The 25,392-nt window shown below is 56.0% G+C and overlaps 1 protein-coding gene across 1 annotated transcript in view; it reads right to left on the minus strand.

Moving 5' to 3' along the window:
- GRHL3 (grainyhead like transcription factor 3) overlaps nt 1-25,085 on the minus strand; it is a 32,276-nt gene extending 7,191 nt beyond the window's left edge. Inside the window, exons 1-13 of the mRNA XM_037135998.2 lie at nt 24,868-25,085; nt 13,133-13,319; nt 10,638-10,699; nt 9,092-9,437; nt 8,790-8,863; nt 8,158-8,311; nt 7,827-7,938; nt 6,396-6,490; nt 4,035-4,193; nt 3,510-3,588; nt 3,253-3,386; nt 1,642-1,676; nt 377-465 (exon numbers count right to left, since the gene is read on the minus strand). Coding sequence (XP_036991893.1) covers nt 377-465; nt 1,642-1,676; nt 3,253-3,386; nt 3,510-3,588; nt 4,035-4,193; nt 6,396-6,490; nt 7,827-7,938; nt 8,158-8,311; nt 8,790-8,863; nt 9,092-9,437; nt 10,638-10,699; nt 13,133-13,319; nt 24,868-24,884 — 1,543 coding nt within the window. The 5' untranslated portion in view covers nt 24,885-25,085. The remainder of the gene's footprint in view (nt 1-376; nt 466-1,641; nt 1,677-3,252; nt 3,387-3,509; nt 3,589-4,034; nt 4,194-6,395; nt 6,491-7,826; nt 7,939-8,157; nt 8,312-8,789; nt 8,864-9,091; nt 9,438-10,637; nt 10,700-13,132; nt 13,320-24,867) is intronic.
- Between the last annotated feature and the right edge of the window lie 307 nt (nt 25,086-25,392).

The following is a 25,392-nucleotide window of genomic DNA, read 5'->3' on the forward strand; positions in this document are numbered from 1 at the left end:
AGTGTCCAAGCCAGAAAGCCAGCGATGGGAACCCCACCCTGCTCCCACCTCCATTAGAGACGGTGAGGGGACCTGCCCGACAAGACCAGCCCATCACCTCCACCAGCTGCCCCAGGACACCCACGTCCAACAAGGTCAAAGGTGGCAGGAGCCTTCCAGCTCTGTGACTGTCCCTCTAGGCACCTTGGGTGCCCTCCTTACCCCTCCCCCATGCTCTCCTCTCGGCCCCACCCCAGCTCTGGGGTCTAAGCAGTCCCCCGCACCCTTTCTGGAACGGCTGCTGCCTGGGCCAGGATCAGCGGCCAGGGCTTTGAGGGACGCCCACAGGGGCCGGGGCAGGGTGGGCTCAGACGACCGAGGAGGGGGGTGAGGCTACCTCTCTGCAGATCATCTTCCTTGGCCTGCTTGGAGGGCAGAGGCTCGAACTCCTCAGCAAAGGGCAAGTGGGCACGCTTCAGAGGCAGCCTGTGGGGCGGCAGAGGGGGCTCATCAGGAACCCAGGGGAGTCCAGAGGCCGGAGGGCCCACGAGCCTCAGAGGTGAGGGAGACCCCCCAAGGGCAGGCACCAGGTAGCGGAGCAGTGGTTAGAGGAGCACGTTCTGGAGGTGGACTGCCTGGGTTCCAATCCCAGCCTTGCCTCTCACTAGCTGGGTGACTTGGGTTAAGTCTCTTAGCCACTCGGCTTTCCCATCTATAAAATGGGGTGACAATAGAGTAATGATGACAGTATTTCATAAGGCCGTGAGGCCGCAGAACAGCGTGTGGCCCACAGGAGGACCTCAGTGAACATGGGCCACTGTTTCATCATCGGTATTCATCTTTGCCAGAATCAGATCGGATGTGAGTCCACGGGAGGAGGCAGGGTGTGCGCTTGGAGTAAGACTAAGGTTCCAGCCTGTCTCTGCTACTTAAGAGCTGTGTGACCTTGGGCAAGTCACTTAGCTTCTCTGAGCCTCCGCGTCCTCGTCTATAAGCGGAACACTAACCCCTGCTCGCCTGCCTCACCAAGCCTGTGGCGGGGGGGGGGGTGACATAATTTGGTGTCAAAGCCCCTCAGGAAAAGTACCTCTTGTTTATGGGGACGAGACTGGTATCAACAAATGACCTTCTAAAGTGCTTCCCGTTTACAAAGATCCCATCTCCGCTCCATCTACTCCTAGCAGACTCATCCCCACGGGTCACCTTCCTCATCTGACGGATTTCTGGGCCGAGGCTGGGGGACCTGAAGGGACTGTGGCTGACAGACAGAGGACGGAGGTCCTTCCAGGCCCCTCCCGAGGAGAGGAGGGGCTCTGACTGCACCCCCCACCCCTGACCCCCGTCCTACAGCACAGCTTCCCCTCCTCACTCTCCAAATCTGCATCACCATCTCTGAGACCTTCTCTTCCCCCTTTTACAAGCAAATGTCTCGCCAGAGATTCGCCAGCTTTTCACATAAAACAAACCCATAAAAACCCAGGCAGTTTCAGTGAGCAAGGAGCATGAATCCAGGAGCTTGGGGTTGGGGGCAGAGTCCCGTGGCTGCTTCCCCTGAGCCCAGCCCTTGGCTTGGGGAGCAGCAGAGGGAAGGGCAGGTGGGGGCAGGGAGAGCAGTGAGGGGGCCAGGAGGGGAGGTGAGGCCCTGGGCTGTTGTCTCCGTACCTGTTGGAGCTGCCCTGTCCTGCCGAGGGCACCGCCTGAAATAAAAAGAGGAGACGTTTTCCGTCATGTGCAGGAAGATGAGAGGAGCCCTGAGCTTCCGGGGGTTGTCAGGGAGAGACGGCCTTTGGCGGGGGCAGAGGACGGAGGCTCAGTCTCAGCGCTTCCCCATCTCCAACCACGATGCTCGGGTGACAGCCCCCGGTGAGCCCAGGTCCTGAGTTGAGAGGAAGCATCCCACCCTGGTGGGATATGTCAGGGACTCGGTGCCACAGGAGGCGCCGCAGTGCTGGCAGGATCGGGGAGTCCCACCGGAGCCCCAGCACGCCCAGGAGGGCCGGCGCCACAGGCTGTCCTGCAGCAGGCAACTAGGTGTGGGAGCTGCCTGGTGCGTCTCCACCAGCCCCCTGAGAGGAGGCACTGAGGCCCAGAGAGGGCAGAGAGACCCCGAGGAAACCCTGGCAGGATGCAGTCAGGATCCAGGCTCCCCACCTCCCAGGGCCTTCCCCTCCCAGGGTATTTATGCGAAGACTGGTCCCTCCTGCCTCCCCACAGTTGAGCTGTTGGCCTGGCCACAGGGCCCTGAATCTCCAGGGCTCATCTCCCTGCTTGGCCCCTGGTTGGGGAAGAAGAGTGACCTATGCGTGCAGGCCATGGCACCTATCGTGGAGCAGAGTGAGGAGAAGGCCGTGGACGTGGAAAGGGCTTTAAAAGTGTGCCAAGGGCCACACCAGTATCGGTGGCTCTTCCAGTCCCATTATCTGTCTCAGACCCCAAAGGCTGTTTTTGCCACAGCCCCACCTGGTCAGTGGTGAGCTTCAACTCAAGGGAAGGAAATCGTCAAATTGTTTAATGTGGCAGCAAACCAGTAGACAGGCTCTGGGATCCTGATCCTGCCACTGACTTGTTGTGCAACCTTGTCCAGAAAATGGGGACACAGTTTCTGCCTCAAAGGATGGCTGTGAGGGGACCCGAGAGGGCGCAGACAGGGCTGGGCCCAGCATGCCCGGCACGTGCCGGTGCTCGGTGAACGGCTCCCGCCTTGCGAGGGGGTGTAGCCAGTGGTAAAGGGCACCGATCCTACAGACAGGTCGCCTGGCTCCAGCTTGGCCGCTGCCGGCATAACTCTGGGAGTTCTCTGTGCCTCAATTTCTGCCCTACAAATTCAGGGAGAACAGTGCGGTCCACCTCCCAGGGGTGCGGGGAGAGCGCCGAGCCTAGTGCACAGGGAATGCACCCGAGGGTCCCCTCAACGGTCCCCTCGACGGTTGTTATCCTCCCAGCTTTAGGGGGCTGCAGCCAAATCTGGGGCTCAGACATCAGACACCTGCTCCGTGTCTGCTTCGGGCAGAATGGTTCTGATGGCTCTGAAGTCCATTTCCTCACTAGCACTCTCCTCTTGAGTAGAAAAGGTCACTGAAGTTCTGGGACCATATTTATAGGTTTGTCTAATTTCCTGGGATTCAGTAAAGGTATCTGATGTGAAGAATATTAGGACCCCTATACATCTAAAACAGGCCTGGACTGGCCGAGTGGCGGGTTGCCCCCCGCTGGCCTGTGCTAAGGCGGGCCCCGCCCAGGGCCCGGGATCCTCTCTCAGCCCAAGGCCCTCACCCCTCCAGGACGCTGCAGGCCAGAGAAGTGCACGTTGGGAATGAACAGCACCGGCGGGGTCTCCAGGTCAGCCTCAGGCCGAAGGTAGGTGGTCTCATTGCCCCTGAAGCCGGACAGCAGGCAGCCCTTGATGCCTGATGAGAAAAGGGAGGCACTGTGACCTGAGGTCCCGCCATCTACGTCCCCAACCTCTGCCCTCTAGTCTCCCCCCTCACCCCAGCCCGGCCCAGTGCAGCCCTCGACTCCACCCCACTGACCGTTGTTGCCAGAGTCGGGGCACTTGACTTTCCTCCGGAACTGCTTCCGCTCATCGTCCCGCATCTTTCTCTCAGCTCCCTGCCAGGGCAGAGGGGGAGGCAGTGAACGAGTGTCTGGGAGGGGCTGGCTGCTTTGCATATTAAATATGGCCAGCCTCTGGTGCTGCTTTCTACCCAGAGACCAGGAAACAGGAAGGTACCAGTGCCTGGCCCTGCCTGGCCCTGCCCAGCCCAACATCAATGCAGAGAGAGGGAGGGAGGGAGAAGAAATGGAGTCAGAGGGAGATGAGAAGAAACACAAATGTGAAAGAGAGAGACATCTATAGAGCTCTAGAAAGACATCTTCAGAAAGAGATGAGATAGGAATGAAGAGTGACAGAAAAAGATGTACATAGAGAGACCAAGACAGATGGCACACATGGGGGGGGGAGGTTCAGAGAGCAAGCACAGAGAGGGACAGGCACCCCCAGAATGGTCGGTGAGGATGCCAGCGCTTTCCCCTCCCTGGGCACGGGAGAGGGTTACCTTGTCACAGAAGATCTTGATCTGGCAGACAGCACGGTGCACCAGGCGCTCGGCACCTGAGCCACAGTCGTAGGTATCAATCTGCAGGTTCAGGGGGACACCCTTCACCCCCTTCTGCGAGGAGAAGTCTGTGCTGAGGCAGTTGACACCGATGAACACCTGGGGAGAGACGGGAGCTGAGTAAGCAGCCTGCCCACATCCCCGGTTCTGCTGCCCACAGTCCCCTTTATGGAGCCGCGCGCGCGCGCGTGTGTGTGTGTGTGTGTGTGTGTGTGTGTGTGTGTGTGTTGGGGGGGAGGGCGGGCGTCTGTCCTCTCCCACTGCCCTGGGAGGCGAACATCACCCCTCTTACAGAAGGGAGGCTGATGTTCAGGGGCAGGGGGACAACTGCCCAAGGTCACTCAGGGAGGGTGCAGGGGAGCCAGGGTTTGCGCCCAGTCCTTCACCAGTGACCCATGCATGGCACTGCTGAGGAGCAAGGTCCTGAGGGGGAGATGAAGGGCCCCTTGGGCACTTAAAGTCAAGGGCCTCCTTTTTCTGCAGTTCAGAGTGAGAAGGCGGAGAAGGACCAGATTCCTACTCCTAGTCTCCCAGCTTCAGGAGACCACTTTCCTGCTGGGTCTGGGCCACAGCAAGCAAGACACTGCCCCCCGGCACCCGACCACCAGCTCCAGCCACCCCAGGACCAGTCAGCGCCCTCTACAGCCAAGGAAACAGAGGCTCTGGGCAGGGACGTGACTTTCTGATGTTTCCACGGGCAGGGTGCACAGTGGGATGAGCCTGGACGTGGGGCCACCCAGACCTGGGGCGGGAAGCTGGGCTCTGCCATTCACTAGCCAAGCTGCTTTGGACAAGACAACTGCTTTAACCACATGGAGCTCAGTTTCTTTATCTGCAAAATGGGCACAATTAAACCTATCTTGTGGTGCTGGGAGGATGTGTGGATTGCCCGGTCAGCTTGACACACAGTGACAGCTGGGCACACATAGCTGTTGTGAGTGGGACAACTGGAGTCTCGCCCCACAGCCTATGCCCAACTGAGGGCAGCCTGGGGCCAGTCTCAGCTGGGCAGTCCTTGGCCAGCTGACCCCAAGCTGGCCCCTATTCTTCCAGACATTTCCCTTGGAAACGACTCTGACCTACACAGCAGGGGTGGGGTGCGAGCAGACCCCCTTCCTTCCCAGGCTGTGGGGGCCCTGGGCACATGCCAGACATACCTTCCCCCCAGCCAGCTCAGCCCTACTGCAGCCCCCGCCCAGCCCGCACCTGAGAAAGACCCAAGCCTGGGGGCTTAAGAGGCTGTGAGAAAATCCAACCGAAACCCACCTCTCCCTTCCCACGAAACTCCTTCCCCACCTCCCCGAACTGGAGGCCTCAGCTCCTCCTCCTGCTCCTGGCGTCTGTTTGAATAATAATAATCCCTGCCTTTGTGTCTTCAGAGCCCCTCACCTCCATTTCCCCCCCAGCTCCCTGGACGGCGGGGAGACAGGGATTAGCTCCCAGCCTGTCCAAGGCCAGGAATGCCCTTGCCATGAACTGGACCCAACCCTGCTCTGGCGAAGTAAGGGACAGGGCAGGGGAAGGGACAGGGGCAAGGTCAGCCAGCCCCTGAGGCTCAGACTAGTGCATGGCCTCCACACGATGCCTGCTCTCCAAACAGAAAACCGAGACACCGAGAGGCCCAGAAGCACACGGTGAGTTGGAGGCTGGCCTTAAGCACTAAGTGGCTTAATTGCCGGTACGAAAAAAACCACCAGAGGCTCCATTTCACAGGCCTTCCTGATGGGTTGGCCATGTGCCCACCTCACAGACAGAAAGGATCTCGTGGCATCTTCACCACAACCCCAGGAGGCAGATTACTGCTTCCTCCCTATGGGCCCGAGAAGGGAGGCGACTGGGATTTCAGTCCTTGTCTCTGGACCCCCCAAGCATCTCCCCTACAACTCTCTGCACTGCCCCGCAAGTCAGGAAGCCTGGTGTCACCCGCGGCTCGCTGTGTGACCTCTCTGCGCTTGGGTTCCCTCTCTGGTAAACAGGTGGGCTGACCACGGACAACAGCCGCTGCTCCTGAGCCAGGCTGTGCTCTACCTTTCTCTTACCCCACATGACCCTCTGTCCACCGCCGAACAGTTGGTGCTACGATTATATCCCAGTTTTAAAGCCCCAGCACTGGCCCGAGACCACAGAGCTGGGATGCGGGCCCAGCCCTTCTGGCCTCAGAGCCTGTGCTTCTTGACCACTCTCTATCCTGCCTCCTCCATCGGTGCCCCCCGAGGAGCAGCTGCCACTGTCCTAGGGGCAGGCAGGCCTTTCGCCCAGGATGGTGACTTCTGCAGCCCAGCCTCGCCCCCCAGCACTGACCTTGGCCTCCTCGTGGACATTCCACACAAAGGACAGTGCATTATAGGCCACCTCCTCAATGTGCTGCACGGTGTTGAAGTTTTCTTTGCAGTCGGCTGAAATGCAGGAGACCGGACGGGCAGTCAGGAGGGAAGGGATTTGTGGCCACCACGGGGAAGAGGCATTGAGAAGCTGGGGCCCATTCTTGCAGGGACTGATATACTTTCCCCTAAGAACCATGCAGAGAATTCAGAATCTAGAGAGGAAACCAGTTCCTCTGCCCTGGGTCACTGGTGAGAAAACCGAGGTCAAGCCTGGGTAGCAGATTTGCCCGAAGCCTGGAAGGAATCTCCAACTCTGCCACCTAGGCCAAGGTCTTCGTTGTTTCAGGGTGAAGATTATACTCTCATTGAGATGGTGAGTTAGGAGGCCCTTCAGATGGAGCAGAAGGAACAGCAGCAGTAACAGTGGCAGGAACAGCAGCGGCACCAGTACCACTGACACTGAACCACTGAACCAGCAGTGAACAAACAGCCGTACCACTACCACTTAGAACATGTACAGTATAGCCAGCACTTGGTATTTCCTCACAAACAATGATACATGAAGAAAGTGAAGCTCAGAGAAGCTTGGTCACCTGCCCAGGGTCACACAGTGAATAGGCGGAAGGAGTGGAGCTCAGCTCTGTCTGGCTCTTGAACCCTGGCTCCTAGGCACTCCGCTCTCTAGCCTCTCAGATAAGCCACTGGGCTGTCCCTGTCTGCAGTGTGTCCTCCAGCATACATTGCTCCGAGGCAGAAACAGGGCACCAGGCAGGCAGGGCAGCTGGCCTTACCCCATCTGACAGTGGAAGAACCTGAGGCTCAGGAAGGAGAGGTGACAGAGGCCACACACCCAGAAGAGAGTGATGGAGCCAGGACCAGGAGGCCTGAGCATGGTCTGGTCTCCCACCCACCTCGGGGCCTGGGACAGGGATAAGGCGGCACACACAGAGGGCCTGCCCCCGCCCCCTGACTTCTGACAAAGCCCACATCCCAGCTCCCGAAACAGACCTGCCAGCGCCGGGCCTCAAGCCTACAGAATCACCAGTGACCTGCCGCACTGTTATCTTACGCATCTGCATCTCGGTCCTCTAAGGCCCCTGATGGAGAGGAGCAGCCCGTGTCCGAGGGGCCATTTATCTGACACAACTGGGACCCCCAAGGCCCTGTATATCCCGAAGGACACAGAACAGGGACCGCTGCTTCCAGGCAACATGCAAATCCCTGCAAACCCATAGATTTTGACCTAGAGACAGGGGCCAGGCAGGAAGCTGGGGTCAGAACTAAGTCCTGCAGAGGTCAGGGGGCTAGGGAAAGGGGGCACAGAAAGAAAGGGTGTGATTGGTGTGTGTGTATGTGTGAGAGAGAGAGAGAGAGAGAGGCTGGGAGGGGCACTCGGGCCGGCTCTCACCCACGTCGATGACCCGCTGCTTGGCAGTGGGTTGCCGGGAATGCCAGTGCTTCCAGAACCGCAGCTGCTCCACCGGGACCTTCTCGTTGTCGAAGACCACCATCACCACACTCTGCAAGCACAGCAGCCGTGTGACCCCAGCCTTGGGGAGCTCCCCGCTGTCTGGGTCCCTTCCCTGAGCCTGGCTCCAGTGGCCCTGCCCTTTTGCCCCAGCTTCCCCCCTCCATGGCAATGGGCAATTATCCCACAGAACTATCTCTCTGGGCCCCTGGCAGGCCAGGCTGACCCGGCCATCCGACCCCCTTCCCAAGCTGCTCCAGGTCCAACGCACCTTGACTTTGTTGGAGGACAAGGCAAGGCCTTTGCCGCCTCCCGGGGTCCGCAGAGTAATGGGGTAGAACTGGCCCTTGTTGAGGTAGGCCATGGGCGACTCGCCTGACTTGATGTGGATGGCCTTGGGGGAGCCCAGGGTGTACTCAAAGTCACTGTGAGGAGGCAGAGGACAGGAGGTACAGGACAGTGAGACTGGGCTCCCAGGCAGAAGTGTTTCAGAGGTCAATGGGACAGGAAGCCTCAGGCTCTGCTGTGGACTTGCTGTGTGACCTTGGTAAGTCACTCTACCTCTCTGGGCCTCAGTTTCCACATTTTGAGGTGTTCTATTTAATGGCTTTGTTGAGTCACCATCCTGCTGAATAATGCATAATGGAAAGCAGAGAGACCTTGGAGAGGTGACAAAGCCCCAGGCCAGACTAGGGGCCACAGAGCCTTGGTTTTCTAACAGGGTGCTGAGACCGGAGACCAGGAAAGGGATGTGGAAATCATCCTTCTTATGCCTTTTCTTTTATGTATCTTCACTCCCCAATTTTCGTTCATGACGATGCCTGGTTTTGGACAGTGCAAGGCTCTGTCTGCCGTCCCCTGCCCACTGTCCAGGTGGCAGAGGGTTCATAGGGGCCAAGTTACCTTTTGGGGCTGGGATAGTCCTCTGGACACAGGGGTTCCGGGGATGTTTTCAGGATATCCGGGAAGAGCAGCGACTGCAGAGAAGCACAACCCCAAGGGAATAAATGACGTGTTTAGGCCGCTGGGGCCTCAGCCTGGGGCGCTGCGTGTGGCGGTGCAGGTCACACGGTGCCGACCTGGACTACAGCACGGGGCAGCCCCGCCTCCGCTCTAGGACCCTCTCCCCTGGACTTCGGAGCTCCGGCCTCCTCGCTGCCCTCGCTCCTTCGCCACACGCATGCGCATTTCCCTCTGGGCCTCACCTCCTGCGGGTCATCTTTGAAGGTGCTGTCCGGCTGCCAGCGCTGTGTGGGCGGCACCCCGTGAATGCTCTCGAACAGGGAGCTGAGGGAGCCGTTGTCATACACGTCACTGGTGGGCAGCAGGTAGCTGTCCACAGAGCCCACTTCCAGTTTGCTGGGGCCTGCGGGGAGCGGGGCTGCCTTGCCGGGGGAGGGCATGGCCCCTTCCAAGCTCATCAGGTTATTCTTCTTGAGCACATCTGGGTACTCCGGGCTTCCAGACACGTTCTCTGTCAGGAACTTCATGAGGTGCGTGGGGCTTTCAAGGGGGGCGAGGTCCATCTCATACTCCATGCCGTGGTAGTACCTGGGGAGAGAGGGGGGGCTAAGTGAGCGCGCCCCTTCCCTCCGAGGGGCGGCCCTCACACTGGCACCGGGCCTTCTTTAATCCCATGTGACGTTTAGATGCTCGCATGGAACCAGACTTGGGGAGTAGGCCAGTTTGTCACAGGAATGAGCAGGGGGGCAAAAACGGAACCAAGGACAGGCTCAGAGTTGCCTTATTCATTTAAGTTTTTGGCAATATTAACAACTGAAAGCTTGTTCATTTTGGTAGCCAGAGTTCAATGTCCCTACTTTAAAACAACTGCTGACTCTCCCATGAGTGTGTGAGCGGGAAGTGCGTCTTTGTGAGCATAGTTAATGTACGCCGAGAGAAAGGTCTGGAAAGATATGGCCCGAACTTTCGGGGAGGTGGAGGAGTATGATTACGGGAAATGTTTTACTTTTTACATTGCAGTAGAGTTAGGATATTTTCCAACAAGCAGGTATTATTTTTATAATCAGCAAAGCTAACATTTTTACAAGTTCATGTTGAGAAAAGTCTCCATGCACCAAGACCCACTCCCTGCTCCCAGCAGGAGAGGGCCCCACGCCAGCCACAGGGGCCTCAGCAGCGTGGGCAGAGGAGCCCAGAGGTTTCCCAGCAGAGGACCTCCCCGGGGAAAGGGGGACCTGGAGAGGGACGGGCTGGCAGAGGCCCCAGAAAGCCAGGGGAGAGAAGCACAGGAACTTGGCGTCCCCTCCCCAGAAGGCTGCAGGCGGAGGGTTTGGGGGGGGAGGGGGGCGGGAAGCTGCCTTCAGGGCCTTTCCAAGTTTGTTTTCTGTAAACTCCAGCCCGCATGGCCTGCTGGCATCTGTGAGTGTCCCTGTGTGTGCTCATGTGTCTGGGGTGTGTGTCTCAGTGTGTGCGTGTCTGCAGGGTCTCATGGACTTTTGTCAGCCCTGACGTAGTTTGCCTTCACAGGTCCCTTTCTCCAATAAAACATAGTTAAAAAATAGTTTAAAATATCTTTTACAGTTGCATTGGTATGAAAACAAATATAACTCAGGTTAGATTATATGTTTTTCTTTCTAATGTTAAAAGACATTAACATACATTTCTGGGCCCCTAAAAAATACCGCGGGCCCTAAGCACTGCGCCTTCTGTGCTCCGTGGCTAAGAGGCCCGCAGTGGAGGTGGAGGTGGGCAGGGCAGAGGGCAGAGACGGTGGTGTGGGGGCCTCACCGCTTTCCTTGGTCGTTCCGGCCCCCAGTGCTGGAGGACAGGATCCGCTTCTCCTTGGGGCCCTGGGATGAGAAAAGGAAGGATTTACGCATGGCTTTTGGGTGAGGCCTGGCTGTCAGGAGCCTCAACCCACTTCTGCACACTTGACCAGGCAGGGGAGCAACCCTGGTCACTGGGAGAAAACCGCCTATACTTCAAGACGGCGGGAGCTCCAGCCATCATTCATTCAGTCTGCGTCCTGAGTCAGAGGTGGGAGAAGTACCCCCAGGCTGGCAGTTAGAAATTTCAGAATGCTAGAGTCAGGTAGGCTCGGCTCCAGTCCTGGCTGTGCCACTGTAAAGGGCTTTGTGCTTTGAATAAATGATTGCACCTCTCCGGGACCATTTCTTCCTACCTCAGATGGAGATCACAACACCTGCATGGACTCTGAATCCACACTTCTTGGCTCAGGTTTTAGATCTGCCGCATGCTGGCTGTGTGACCTTGGGAGAGTCCCTGACCCTCTCTGTAGCTTATTGTCCTTATTTGTAGAACAGGGATCATAAGAGGAATACCATCCTCGGGGTGTGAGTGCTCAGGCCAGCGCCCTGCACATGGAGAGCACTACATAAATGTCACCTTTTGACTATAATTATAATATTGCTGTATCTCTGAGCGTCCAGGTCGTTTCTCCCTCAGACTCCTAAAGCCAGACCCGGGTCTCCAACCCAGTCCAGTCCCCCCAGTGCCTGGGCTCCTCATCACACCCCACAGAGAGTAAGAAACGGTCAGCAGTGGCCTTCGAGACTGCACTGCCCAAAGCCGCCTTGCCAGTTTGCGGCACAACGAGATCTCAAACTCCCAACTTGCTGCTCTTTCCACGCTGTCAGGCCACCCTCAGGGCTGCTTTGAATCCATAGTGCTCTGGGGTGGGGTGGGTGTACCTCACCAGGACTTTGTATCTCAATAAACCTTTATTTCATGTGTCACCTACAGAGCCTGTCCCCACCATTCCGGCCCTGGGAATGGCCGATTGCCCAGGGGAGGTGGATTTTATTTTATGGTTGAACCATAAGCTGTAAATACCAGGCCGGTGTTTAAGTCCAGACCTAGAATTCTGCCTCCTACCATGTCCCCAAGCTAAGGCGGCCAATTCAAATTTCTTCTCCATCAACCTGGACTAAATGCTACCAGGATGCTCTTGGTCCGGTGCGGCGAGGGTAACCACACCATTCCAGGATGACAACCAATGCCAGACAGAGAAGTAGGGCCTTCTCATACCTGGGACCATATCGTCCCTTGGTGTCTAAATTTACAGTCTGCTTTTCTTCTTTTGAGGGTAGATAAAACACTGCCTGGGCCAGTGAATTTGAGAACTTACAAGATGGCTTTACGTCTTCAAGCTCAGAGCCAGTGATCTCAACAGTTAGCTGTTGATGTCCCCCATCCTCAAAGTTGAGAAAGTCTCCTGGAGCCATCACCCAGCCCAGGGATGGCAAGGAAGTTGGCTGCCACATGACGATTCAGACACCTGGGCAGGGCTGCCTGGGTTTAAAAGGCTTCTGTGGCCTCACCCCCGCCCCCCCCCCCCCCCCCGTGGGAATGCGGGCCGTACTTCTGCAGCCTCCTGTGCAGCAGACAGTGGCCAGGCAGGGTGATGTCGGAAGTGTTATACATTTGTGATTGCTAGCTGGTTCGAGCCTGCCTGTCAAATGTGGGAGGACCTCACTCCTGTCCCCAGTAACTGACCGTTTCCCAGACTCAAGGCCAAAGCCCTGGAAACCATGAGAGGATGATAAGAGACGACCTGTCAGAGGTATTCCAGTGCATGCAGCGGTGGCAGGGGTAGGGGCAGGAAGGCTGGTAGGACAGCAGAGGGGGGAGCGATGCGGCAGGACAGCTCCCCAGAGAAGGTGGGCCGTGGGGAGGGCCCTGAAGGGAGGGAATGGGTTCAAGAGCAGAAGGCATGTCCTAGGCAGTGGGGTTCAAATAGGCAGGTGGGACTGACAAGGCAGTTGGGATGACCTGAGGGACAGGGACAGAGAGAAGATGGCAGGTCGGGGGTGTTGCTATGGTGAAGTGAGTGTGGGTGGGGCGGCGAACCATTCGGTCGGAACGTACCGAGTACTGTGCGGCAGGCAGTACCGGGTGCCGGGGACTCGGTACTGATCACAACGCGGTTCCTGACCCCCAGGAGCTCAGGACCAAGGGGAGAGGAAGAAATACGTACACAAATAGCAAGTTTCTGCAGCCCGAATCAAGGACGATGATGGCGGTTGCCGAGGGTGCCCAGCGGAGGCTCCCAGTGGGAGAGCCAAGAAAGCCTGTCCCCATCTCAGTGAGTGAATGAGTAAGGCGGAAGCTGAGGCCCAAAGCCGAGAGGAGGATTTAGCCAGGGGAACGCAGAGGGTGTCGGGCCGAGGGCAGAGAAAGAACGTGGTGACGGGCTGGGCATGGCCGTAGGCTGTTGAGCCGTGAAGTGTGGAAGCGGGCCGCGCCCACGGTGGCTGACGTACCATGTAGTAGTCGTAGAGGAAGCTCAGGGCCGCCACGCTGTCGTCATCCCCGTTGACTCTCATCATGGCCTTCGTGGCAGCCGTCAAGGGGTTTTCCAGGTAGGTCTTCCAGGCCTCGTCTTCACTGGTGTAGGGGAATTTCTGGAAGTTGACCGGGTCGTTCTTGAGCAGCCGCACAGACCTGAAACTGGAAGGCAAGTGAGAAGGGGCAAATTTAGGCTGTCCCAGAAGAAGGTCCAAGAATGGTTGGCCTCAGACCCATGCCCAGGAATGCAGAGAGTAACCCTGAAAGCCCTTCTTCTCCCAGAACGCACCAGAGCCCTGGAGCTAGGTGCTCGGGTCAACACCAAATGTCACCATGTAGAGGCTGCAGACCCGGGGCCTCCGTTCCCTCACCTACAACCTGAGGACCATAATCCCAACCTGGCAAGGCTTCAGAGAGGGTTCATGAAATGCTTCCGTAGTAGATAGGTATTCGAGGGAAATGTGCATCACCAGGATGGGAACTAACAAAGACAAGCTGCAAAGAATAACATTTCCAGATAACCCAGCGTGGGTTCTTCTAAAGAAGTTCTCTTCAAAGCCACAGGTACAAAAGGCTGGAGATCATTTCTGATTGTGGAGAGAGAGAGAGAATCAGGGCGAGGAAGCCCTCAGGGGGCACTGGGTCGGTATTTCAGACCAACATGCACTGCTGTGTCCGAGCAGATGTCCCCAGCAGAGGCCAGGACCTAGAGCAGAACACTGCTGGCCCCCCGAGGCAAGCAGGGCCTGGGCACTGTGCTGAGAACTTGGACAAACACAAGGCATGCGGCCCAAGAGTCAAGCCACGTGGGCTCAAAGGAGAGAGATCGGGAAAGGCTCTTTGGAGGACACAGACACTGTAGTTGGGGATGCCCAGCTCGGGGGGTTAAATCGCTCAGGAATATGTGCAGGAGGGGTGGGGAATAGGGATACACCAAATAATGATAATGAAGATAAAAACAATACTTGTCCTGGCCGGTGTGGCTCAGTGGTTGAGCGCTGGTCTGAGAACCGAAGGGTTGCCAGTTGGATTCCCAAGCAGGGCCCATGCCTTGTTGTGGGCCAGGTCCCCAGCAGGGGGTGTGACAGAGGCACCCACACACTGATGTTTCCCTCCCTCTCTCTGTTCCTTCCCCCTCTTTAAAAATAAATAAATAAAATCTTTTTAAAGCAGGTTTTAAAAAAAACAATCCCTAATCTTTTTTGAGCATCAACCATGTTTTAGGCACGTTGCTAAGCCCTTTTCATGGATTCTCTCATTTAACTGTCTCGGCAACCCTGTAAGGTGGGTACTATTATTATTCCTATTTGGCAGGTGAGGAAGCTGAAACTCAGAGAATTTAAGGCTCTTGCCCAAACTCCTGGCCCAGAGGTGGGTGAGGCTTCAGTGGGATGATGCCGTCATACAGAACAGTGGTCTTGAACTTGAGCTGCATCAGAATGACCTGGAAGGCTTGTTAAAACAGATGCCTGGGCCTGACGCTTAGAATTTCTGATGCAGTGAGTCTGGGGTGGCCGAGAACTTGCTTTTCCAACAGGTTCCCCGGCCATGCTGGTGCGGGCAGTCTGGGAGCCACACTCAGAGACTCTCTGGCGTAGAGCACGCTCTTCTTCGTGAGCAAAGGCACGGAGGTGAGAAAGTTCTGTCCGTGTTCATTTCAGAGCGAAGAGTGTGCAAAGGGCAGCGGTGAGCGAGACGATGGGGACAGTCAGGCTGGGAGAGAGAGCCGCAGAGATGGAGTGGACACTGGTTGGTCTCCGGGTCCCCAGGTCCCTTCTTCCTATGTGAGCCTAGTAGACTCGCTCAGGTTAGGCACATGGGAACAACAGTGTCAGCTGCTTTTCATTGAATATGTCTGAACACTCTCCACTCATTAACCCTGTTCCATACAAGAGCACTACAAGGTAAGGGATGTTTGCTTCGCTCCACAGACGAAGAAACCAGAGGCTTGGAGAGGATAAGAAAATGCCCAAGATGAGGCTGCTAGCCCAGCCCACGGCACAACTGGATATAATGCCCGGCTTGTCTCGGACCAGAGCCACAGACTCCCCACTAAGCCACACAGCCTTACCGCCCTGCAGGAGGGCAGCCCTTGCCCCAGCAGATGCACACTGAAGGGGCAAACGTCCAGGTGCTGTGGCAGACGGGGGTGGGGGGGTGGGGGGGTGCAAATAACGTCACAGGGAGCACCTTCCTGCTGCCCTGCGGCTCAGGCCTGCATTCTCAGACACCGAGTGGGAGCAGCAGCCAGGCCACACCCAGGCAGCCCGTGGGCAGCGGCCCTCCCAGGGGCTTCATCCAGGGCACAGTGTCTCCCATCCCACCGGGCCCCAGGGTACAGGGCGTTGGGCTTTGAGAGGCAGGGAGGGAGAGAGAGCTGTCACAAAAAAAGAGAAATGACAGAAACCTTCCTGCTCCAGGGGTGCGGAGAGGAAGGCACACCCCGAGATTCTGCTGCTGTAAATCAAGGGCCTCAAGATGAGAGGTGAGAAGAGGCCCCTCCCTCCTAGCTGCCTCCTGGGTCTGGGGTTAGAGGAACTCACAGAGCAAGCCCAGGGTGGCTGCCACCACCCCTCCCGGCCCCGGGCTACAGGGAACTCCCAAACCAAAGGGCGTGGGAGAAGTAGGGAAAGGCCTTGTAGACCTCGCACCCTTGGTCAGCGGGGACCCCCAGTGCTCAGCGCTGTTTCTTGTCTGTAAAAGGGGCGTAATAAACGTACCCACCATGTAAAATTATGGGGACTGGCTGCATTGCCACATGAAAAATGCTCAGAACCCTTTCTGGTGCCTAACAAGTGCCAAGTGTATTTGAGCTGTTATTGGGCCTGGGCCTGGCTTGGAGCTGGACACCAAGCTCTTGCAAAGTGGCACAAGGCGTGGCCACCCTGCAAGTCGGTGGCACATTTGGGCCCCGAGCCCCAACTTGCTGATTCTAGTGGAATGACCATTTTAGAAGAGAATAATAAAGTCACATCAGAGACAAAAGAGACAATGTCTGCTCTTCGCCTGGGAGGCTCTCCTGGCCCACCAGGGTCTCCAGTCCACCCTGCCGCGGTCCCAGACTCGGATTCCCGGATGCACAGCAGCTGCTGCCTTAAGCATTTACCATGGGCAGACGCCGTCACCAGCTCTTCCTCTGTGTCAAAGCCTCTGCTCTGCACAAGAGCCCTGAGAGACGGCTCTCAGGGACATAGAGACCCAAACAGGCACTTTCACCCGTTCAAGGTAACCCAGCTAGCAGGCGGCGGAGGCTGACTTGAACCTGGGTCTGTGGGACTTCAAGATCCAGCTCTGAACCCCAAACTAATCTCCTTTTAGACGCCTTTCCTGCTGTGGAAAGTCCCCTCCTCGGGAACAACACATTGAACTAATCCTCAACCACCAGACAAAGAGGGGTCCCCCACCCGTACGGTGCAGGAGACATACGTGAGGAAGCCAGATAACTGGAAGTTTCTGGCCAGAAGCCCGCTCATGCTACCAACCAACTTTATGTTCCAAGACTAAGAACGGCCTTCTAGAAAGTCTTGGCCATGGAACAGGTTAACATTGCCTCCTGTGCCAAATCCTGAAGTCCAAGAACCTGCTCCCTTCAAGGCTGGAATTGAGGGCTGAGGGGCCAGTGGGTCGGAGCCATGAAAAGCGTTCAGAGAAGGAGAGAGGCCTCCGGATGACAAAGCCAGAACCGAGAGGAGAGACGGGGCAACGCCCACCCAACGCGGCCGCCGTCCATGGGGCCTCCACAAGCTCCCTGTTGGTGTCCCCGTTGCAGGCAGAGCTCCTCAGATAACAGAAGAGAAAAAGGGAATGGGGTGCAGGGAATGGGGAGAGGACTTGGCCCCGGGCGATGTCCCTGCCAGAGCACAGCGTGGGAGAACCGGGAGCACCAGGGTCAGAGCCTGGCCAACCCGAGGAACTGTGTGTCCTTGGGGAAGGCACTCAGCGCCCCTGAGCCTGTTTTTCCATCTGTTAAATGGGTCTATTGAGTGTCTTCTCTGTGCCAGTCCAGAAATCTCCTAGGCACTGGGGCATTGGCCAAGAACAAGAGAGATAAGGCTCCGCTCCCACGAAACCCACTGTCTAATTGGGAAGACAGACCATGACAAGCAGGTAAATAAGTTAATTTTAGTCGGCGATAAGTGCTGTGGAGAAAATTAGAACACAGTCAAGCGATGGAGTCACCAGGGCTGGCCGCTTTGGAGCGGGGCTAATCTCGCGGGCTGTTAGGAGAATTAAGTGCATTAATGTCAGAAATGTGCTTAGCCTAGAGCCTGCCAGAGACTAATCGCTCCGTAAATACTAGCTATCGTCACCACCACCACCATCATCATGACCATCATCGTCACAGAACCCCCGAATGAGAGTAAAGGGGAGACTCTGCCTGAGGTTCTTAAATTAAGAGCCTCCCCAAGCCTCCTGTGAGTGAGGTTCTGAGTGAAAAACAAGAGACATGTAATAACCCCCTGCCTTGACTTTCACATTCATTATCTCACAGAGCCTCCCAGCACGAATGCCATGTTATTATGTCTACTTTGCGGGCCAGGGAATAGACGACAGATAACCTGCTCCGGGGGGCGGGGGGGGTGGGGGCTGGCCCGTGAGTTACAAAGCCAGACCTCCCTCCAGCCCCAGGGGCTGGCCTGGGAACTAACTCCGTGACTGGACACCTTTCCATCAAACCACCAGTTTCCAAGAAGGAATGTAGGAGAGAGGGATAAAAGTAATAATTCTGGGAGGCACCCATCCCTCATCTGAACGAACATTTATCAAGTTCCCATCATGTGCCAGGTCTTGCCCTAGGCCAACAAGACAGTAAGGTCATCCCTGCCGTCTCAGAGGCTGCGTTTTAGTGGTAGCAAGACAGAATGACCGCCAAATCAGCTAAGATCGGAGAGGTGAAGAAAGCTGCAGAGGTGAAGGAGCAGGAGGACCCCCCTCCCCCCAGCGCTGAACTCCGGAGAGTGACTGGATGCTGTTGAGAAAAAGGCCAAAGTGGGGAGAGGGAACATGGATGTGAGTGGGACGGCTCCCAGAGCTTGTTTGCCTACTATGTGTCAGGTGTGAGCCTGGTCCTGCATACGTTCCCTTGTTTCAAGGAAGGCCAGCCTACGGAGGAGGAAACTCAAGTCCAAGATTTGATAATCTCTCATATTTGCATACTGTGCTATATTTTTCAACATGCTTCTCATACATTTGTCATCGCCTCTGTCCTGCAACGCCCCATAAGGCAGGGAGGGAAGGTATGACTGTCCTCATTCGATAGAAGGAAAAACCGTGCCACAGAGAGGCCACCGGCTTGCCTAAGGCCACTCAGCTGGTATCTCATGGCATTGAGCCTAGAACAGAGGCGCTCTGGCTTCCAGCACTGAGAACCTTCACAGGGCTGTTTCCTCAGAGCGTGCCTGGTCTGGCTTCTCTCCTGAGAGAGGGCTGCGCCCAAAATCAAGAGAGAGGCGCCCGGGCATCTAACAGATATCCTACCCCTTGCCGGTGAGAATGTGAGCATGTGCAGTTGTGCTAAGCAGGGGCTCCAATGTGGGTGGGGCCCTTCCTCAGGCAGGGGAGGGGGTGGGGTGGTTCCAGTTGCTCCTGCCCACTCAGACTCAGCCTCCAACCCCTACATGCACCGTCGGCACCAGTGGAAGCCCACTGTGGGGAAGTAGGGTTTCATCCCCACAAGTCCTCTTGGATTCTACCTGCCCATGCTTTCTGGCTGAGCCACTTAAACCTCCCAGGAAGATTAGGTAAATGTGTCTCAGCCATTAGCTGAAGCCTTCTGGTTTCATTTCCTTTTGTTAGGATCCTAGCGATTTAGGGTACGAAAAGACCTTAGAAATCTCATCTCAGAGAAAAGGCATGTCTTGCCTGAGGCTATTTCACAGGACTGGGACTCATGTCTCCTAGCTTCCTGTCCAGGGCTTCCTTCAACCACTGCCCTATCTCGAAGGCGTCTCACTGATTCAGAGGTGGATAAGGACTTACCCAACTTTGCAGAAGGGGGAAGAAAACTCACCACCAGGGGGGTGACCTCAAGCCCCACCCAAGGAGGAGGTCCTGGCACAGGACAAATTGAGCAAGCCGGACCCCATGGCTCTCCAAGCCGAGGAGGAAGCGTTCCAGGGGCCACCTGGGCTGGGTGTTGACACCCAGATACACCCAATGACTTGCCAAACCCTGCGTGAGCCACCCAGCCTCACCAGTGGTGATCAATCACACTCACTAATTACCCACAGGGAGGCCCTGGCACAGCCACTCATGAAGGACTCATTTGACAGTCAGCCCCATGCAAGGTGGCCCCTGGCACCGCAGGGGTGCCCTGGGCTTCTCACGCTTCCTGTGGCCCATCTGGTCTCTGGAGGCACAGGCTGTGAAATGCGCCTCATCACATGCTGGGGCTCGTGTGGGGGCGTCAGTGAGAAAATGGCAGAGCGTGGGGGATGGCTCTGCACTGGTTCCAGTTTGAATGAGGCAGTACCGATTCCTGGCTGGGGGTGGGCCCCCGAGCTCCAGACCTGGGCTCCAGCTCTGCTGTGCACGGCTGTGTGACGGTGCAATTCGACCTCTCTGTGCCTCAGGGGGTTTTCCTGCTAAATGGGGGGGAAGATGAGGCTGCTAACCTCACGGAGTTATTATGATAGCTACGGTTCGTTGAGGCTTACCAAGTGCCAGGTGCTGGCTCAACTATTTCTCAGTCATTGTTTTACTTAATCTTTACAACAACTCTGTGAGGTATTACTGTTGGAAAATGCTATGAGATAATGCAGGTAAATAGTCAGCACAGTGCCGACACATAATAACATGAACTCTTATTCTTATTACATACACCTTGTGGGACAGCCCAGCACCATGCCTGACAAGTCACAGCCTCACTCTCTCCCACCCATAAGTGGGGCATCTCCTCCTCGTGGCAGAAGGAGACCCGATGCTTGGAGATCCCCAGATACAAGGGCAAGCACTGCGAGCTTCATCGTCTGGGTGCAGGCGGGCAGGTTGAGGGCGGTCAGGCTCCAGCCAAACTCTTCTAGTTGCACATAAATTACTTACATGCCACTTTCTAATTATACCAGAAACTCACTTTCCCTTTGAATTTATTTTTCATGCTCTATTCTTCTCTTGGGTTTCTTTGGGTCCCCTTTCCCTTTTATTTTTCTTTATTGTTCAATAAAGTTGTGAAAGGAGTTGACACGAACCCAGGGTGCCACATCTTTTCATTCATTCATTCGCTCGCTGATTCATTCCACAAACATTGGCTGAAGGTTACTCTGTATCGGGGCCTGTGCTGGGTGCTGGGATACGAAAGGCGAATACCGTGCTGTCCCCGCCCTCAAAAGCTTCCAATTTTGCTGACCTGCTGGGAAGATCCAGCGAAATAACAACAAATATCGGAAAGATTACTTCTTCCGAATCTTCACTAGATCATTTGCTCTGATCCTTTTAGGAGGCAAAAGGAACAGAGAGGCAGGGAGGCAGCCAGCCTGGATGTGCTCCATTTTACACACGGGAAAGCTGAATCCAGAGAGGGGAGGGAGGGGCAGGGAAGGGAAGGGAAAGGAATGAAGTTATTTCTCTTAGCACCAGCCCATGGGAGGCGGGGCTATTGTTGTTGTTTCACACGTGCAGGAACGCACACTTCCAGAGGTTCAGAAGAGGCTCAGTGAAAAGCCCCCCAGTCCTAAGTGGCAAAGCTCTCAGCCTGCTGACTCAGCAACTACGCTGCCGGTCAGCAGGGGATCTGGGAACTCCTGCCTCCCAGTTCTCTGCCACGTCCTCCAGGCCAGTGGTTCTGAAACCCGAACACGCATCGGCATCACACGGAGGGCCTGTTAAAACACATATTGCTGAGTCTCACCCCCAGAATTTCTGATTCAGTTGGTCTAGGGTGGGGCTGAGAACTTGCATTTGGAACAAGTTCCCAGGTGGCGATGATGATGGTGATGATGGTGATAGTCCAGGGATCACATTTTGAGAATACTGTTTTCAGGTGAACCAATAATTTTCCCTTTAAAAAAAAGTATTCGCTTTCCCCTTCCCATTTCAAAAGTAATGTGGGTTTGTAAAACATAATGTATAAAATGGGGAACAAACCGAAACACGGGAGTCACCTGCACTCCTTCCCTCAGAGGTTGCTACTGTATGACTGTGTCAGTCTGACGCATCTGCTTGTCCTTTCAGCGCCTGTGCCGATGGGAAGCAGGGTGGCATCCTGGTGACATCCTTTGGACCCCTCAGTTAGAATCCCGGTTATTCCATGAAATCCTGGGCAAGCTCACGACAAGCCTAAGTCCTCTTCTTTGCAAACTTGCATTTACACTCCTCACCCTTTGAGGGATTGTGGGAGGGTTCAAGGAGATCACGTATTGATCAAGGCACTGCACACTGAGTCAAGTGTGGGATCCACGCTCAATAAATGCTTGACTGTTATTTTTGTTTTAACCAAGGTAGAGCTTTGGGTATACTAACTGTGCTTCAGCCCTGCGGCCTCTCTGTGGGCCCTGAAGACCCTCTTGCCTCCAGGCACCCTCCCCGGGGCCCTCACTGAGCGAACTGGGGGGCAGCTCGCCACGGAGTGGCCGATCCGCGCCCTGGGGTTCCCACCGCCGTTAGGGTTGTCTCGGCCTCTCTGCCCAGTCCCCCTGTTTTACAGCCCGAGCTTAATGAGGGCTTTTAACTTTTCATTCACCACCAGCATAGACTTTTAATAACACACCTTGTGCACGACAAAAATTTGCTCCTGGCAATCATGGTTTCGACCACAAAACCACAGCAGGGAGGCGTTCCTGGTTAACTCTTTCAGCGCTCCAGGCAGTCTGGAGCTGAGCCTCCTGGAATCAGATGGAGACGTGTCCAAGGCCTGCGGTCTAGCCGGGACAGCCCTTGTCCCCCCCCCCCCACACACACACACCCTGAATCTCTCCAAGGCTCCGTAGCCCAGCCTGTGGACCCAGAGAGATTGTGCAGGGGAATTTGGGAGGGCCTCGCTCACTTAGCTGTCCATTCCACAGACATACTACGTGCTGGTCACTAACCCTAACCCTCATTTCCTCGAGGGCAGGGGCAGGATGAGATGGCGCAGCTGTGCCTGGCACACAGTGGGCCCCTGGGCACCACTGCACATAGAACCCCAAAGCATCCGGAAGGGCCCCACAGCACCCCTCCTGCGGCCCGGGCTCAGGCCGCCAGACCTGCAGCCCCCAAAGCAGCAGTGCACAGGCACCCGCCGTCTTCCCCGCAGAGAAGGACTTCTGACAGCGACTTCGAGTCTCCCACGGCCCCAAGGTGCCCTGCGGCCTGCTCTAGCCCCGGGGCAGCGGAGCGCCAAACGCTGGAAGCCAAGCGCTGGAGGCAATCGCTTGCAGAGGCCTGGAGGCTGGCTGACGCTCCCCAGTGGGCTGGGCCGGGCCACAAGAAAGGCCCCGGGCTCCACCCCGCAGCTGCCTGGAGCTGAGTCTAACGACACCACCCTGGCCTCCAGGCTCCTCCACACCCAACCCTCGAAGAGGGCCTTCCACCTGAAGCCTAGGAATCAGGCTCGTGTTTATGGAGCGCCTGCTCTGGGCCGAGGGGCCCACACTGTGCCACTGCCAGGTGTTTATAGTCCCTGTGGGACAGAGGAGGAAACGGAGGGTCAGGGTGGAGGACCAAATTCACCAGGATCTCGAGGTTGGGAAGGGACAGAATTTAGAGTCACCTTCAAGTCCCGCTATCTATCTATGGGGATCGAGGTGGACTCCAGGACCAGTCAGTCCTCTTCAACGTGACACCGTTTAAGGGAATGGGGCAGCAGGAGTGTAGGGGCAGCAGGAGCGTGACCGCAGCAGCAGCAGCACCAGCAGCAAACCGAGCACTGGATGCCCTGCTGCCGCCCCCCCCCACACACCTCAGTTAGGGCAGCTGAGCCCCCAGGCACTGAGGCTCTGTCATTGTAATCTTAAATAGTGGCTTCAGAGTCCCCTGCAATTACTCTGCAGGCCCAAGACCCCTCACCCCACCCTACCCCACATGGAGAAGCCCTGACTGTCAGCCGTCTGACTTCAAACCCAAATCATTAAGGAAAAGCAGGAAGCCTTTCTGGGGAGGAACTCGGCCCTGGGACACTTACCCCCTGTGGGGCATCAATGAGCAGCTTCTGCCTGCAGCCTTTGCAGTGTGAAGAAGCAGCTCTAAGTGGGTTAGAGACACATCTCACTCACACACACACACACACACACACACACACACACACTCTTTGTTTTCAAAGTGTGGAAAATAGCACGAGGTTCAGAAATGTTCAATGCCTGCTAATTCGTGTGTGATGTACCGGGAGCAGGATCAGCTCGTCCCTCACCAGGTTGTAAGCTGATCACTTCTCTGAAGCTGTTGGATCCACCCAACAACTCCGTGAGGTAGGTGCCCCTGTGGCCACAATGTACAGGCAAGGGAACTGAGACTCAGAAATGACTAGCCCAAGGTCACACAGCTAAGTTGTGGCAGAGCTGGGGCTCGGGTATTGGTTCCAGTGCCCCTGCTCCAACTCCGGTTAGCAACACATCATCACCTCCAGGGAATTCATTCAAGAGAAACCCGACGCCTAGTGACTGTACTGTGAGCGTAGTTGTCTAGCCCAGGAGAGCCCCAAAGCTAGCTGGTATCATGGAACCCTGTCTGCAGTCAGGACCCACCAACTACTCTGCCTTCACGTTTCAAAAACAATCAGTGGAAGGGCAGCTGGAAAAAAAAAAAGATCGCTCTGACCTTGTCTGTGCCCACTCACCTCTGAAGGTGGCAGAAAGAGTGTATTTTAGAAGCCTGGCTAAAGCGGCCCAGAATCTCAGCCTCATCCCACCTTCCCTGAGATCCATACCCCAGGAAGGGGGTCCTGCTGAAGGTCAGCATCGGCCAGTGGGGATTCTAAACCCCAGATGTGGGAGGCGGGCACCCGGATCCTGCCAGTGGAGATGACTTCACGGAAAACCACCTCTCAGCTTCGTCAGCCTGACCTGCCCCACAATAAAATCCCCTGGATTTTATCGAATGCCTCCTCAGACCTTGGCTTTGCTAAGCCTTTTACAGCCTTTATCGCACTTAACTCTCTTAAGAATCCAACAAAGCATTCTTATCCCCATTTTCCAGATGAGGAAAATGAAGCTCAGATAAGTTGAATGACTTATCCAAGATTCCACGGCCCATGAGGAGCAGAGTCTGAATTCGAACCCAGGTCAGGCAGACAGCAGAGTGTGTGTATTTAACCATCACACTGTATCCTTCCCACTCGGGACGGTTCCAACCCAACAAACAAGTCCCTTTGGCGTAACCCAGCTCTCTGCCTAAGACAGCTCTTAGAATCAACCACCTCAGAGAAGTTTCTTTTGGCAAGAAGGTAGAAAGCTGAGACGGAATTGAGGCTCTCTCTGATTGCCGAGCCCTCTCGGAGTATCAGAAAGTGGTGCCGAAAGCCTTCAGAGTTTCAGCCCTGTGTTCCCCTGCTTAGCTCGAAACTGCTTGGCAGAGACGGAAAGAAAAAAAAAAAAACGCCCTATTTTCCCAGGGAAACACTCAGCTCTCCCTTGAGACGGTGCTTGCCCCTACACGCCGGAGTGCGATCGTCAGCCCATTCATTTACCCTTACAAATTGCTCTGTGAATCCTGGCGCCGGCCTCCCTGCTCTTTCCCCTCTGGAAATCCCATCCAGCCTCCACGCTCGCGGAGCGCCAGGCATCCACTGGTGTTTACTCACTCAAGTTCATTCGACATCTTCCTGCTTCCAGGCTCCAGCGACAGGCGGCACCGGCACCCGCACGGAGACTCTGCTGACTGCTCTGGTCTCTAGTCCTCGCTTGACACAGACATTCTCTGCCCAGGGAAGTGTGTGATTTATGTTGAGGTTTGAGTGTCGGGATTTTGCTGACAGGTAGGTTCCTGGCAGCGCTGGTGCTGATTGGCTACAGGTACAGGTGCCGGCGACAGCAGGTATACCTCAACAGGTGCAGCTGTTAACTCTTGCCCTGCTGAGCTGGGGGTGGAGCCCTGGGGGCCGGCTGGGTGGAGCTGGCCAATTCCTTTCTTGGTGAGGGGGTGGGGGGTGGAGATGAGGGAGGAGAGAGGGAAGAAAAAAAAAAAGTTGGACAGAAGACAGCTAGAGGAAAAGTACAGGGACAAAACAGAAACTTGGCTGAAGGAAATCTCAGTTCCTGTGTCTAGTTAGTGTTCTGGATACCCAGGAACAGCTGCCCACCCACCCCCAGTTCTTTTGCCCCCTCCT

Source organism: Artibeus jamaicensis, unplaced genomic scaffold, assembly GCF_021234435.1.
Source record: "Artibeus jamaicensis isolate MK-2021 breed Jamaican fruit bat unplaced genomic scaffold, CSHL_Jam_final scaffold_847, whole genome shotgun sequence".
NCBI classification, from domain to species: domain Eukaryota; kingdom Metazoa; phylum Chordata; class Mammalia; order Chiroptera; family Phyllostomidae; genus Artibeus; species Artibeus jamaicensis.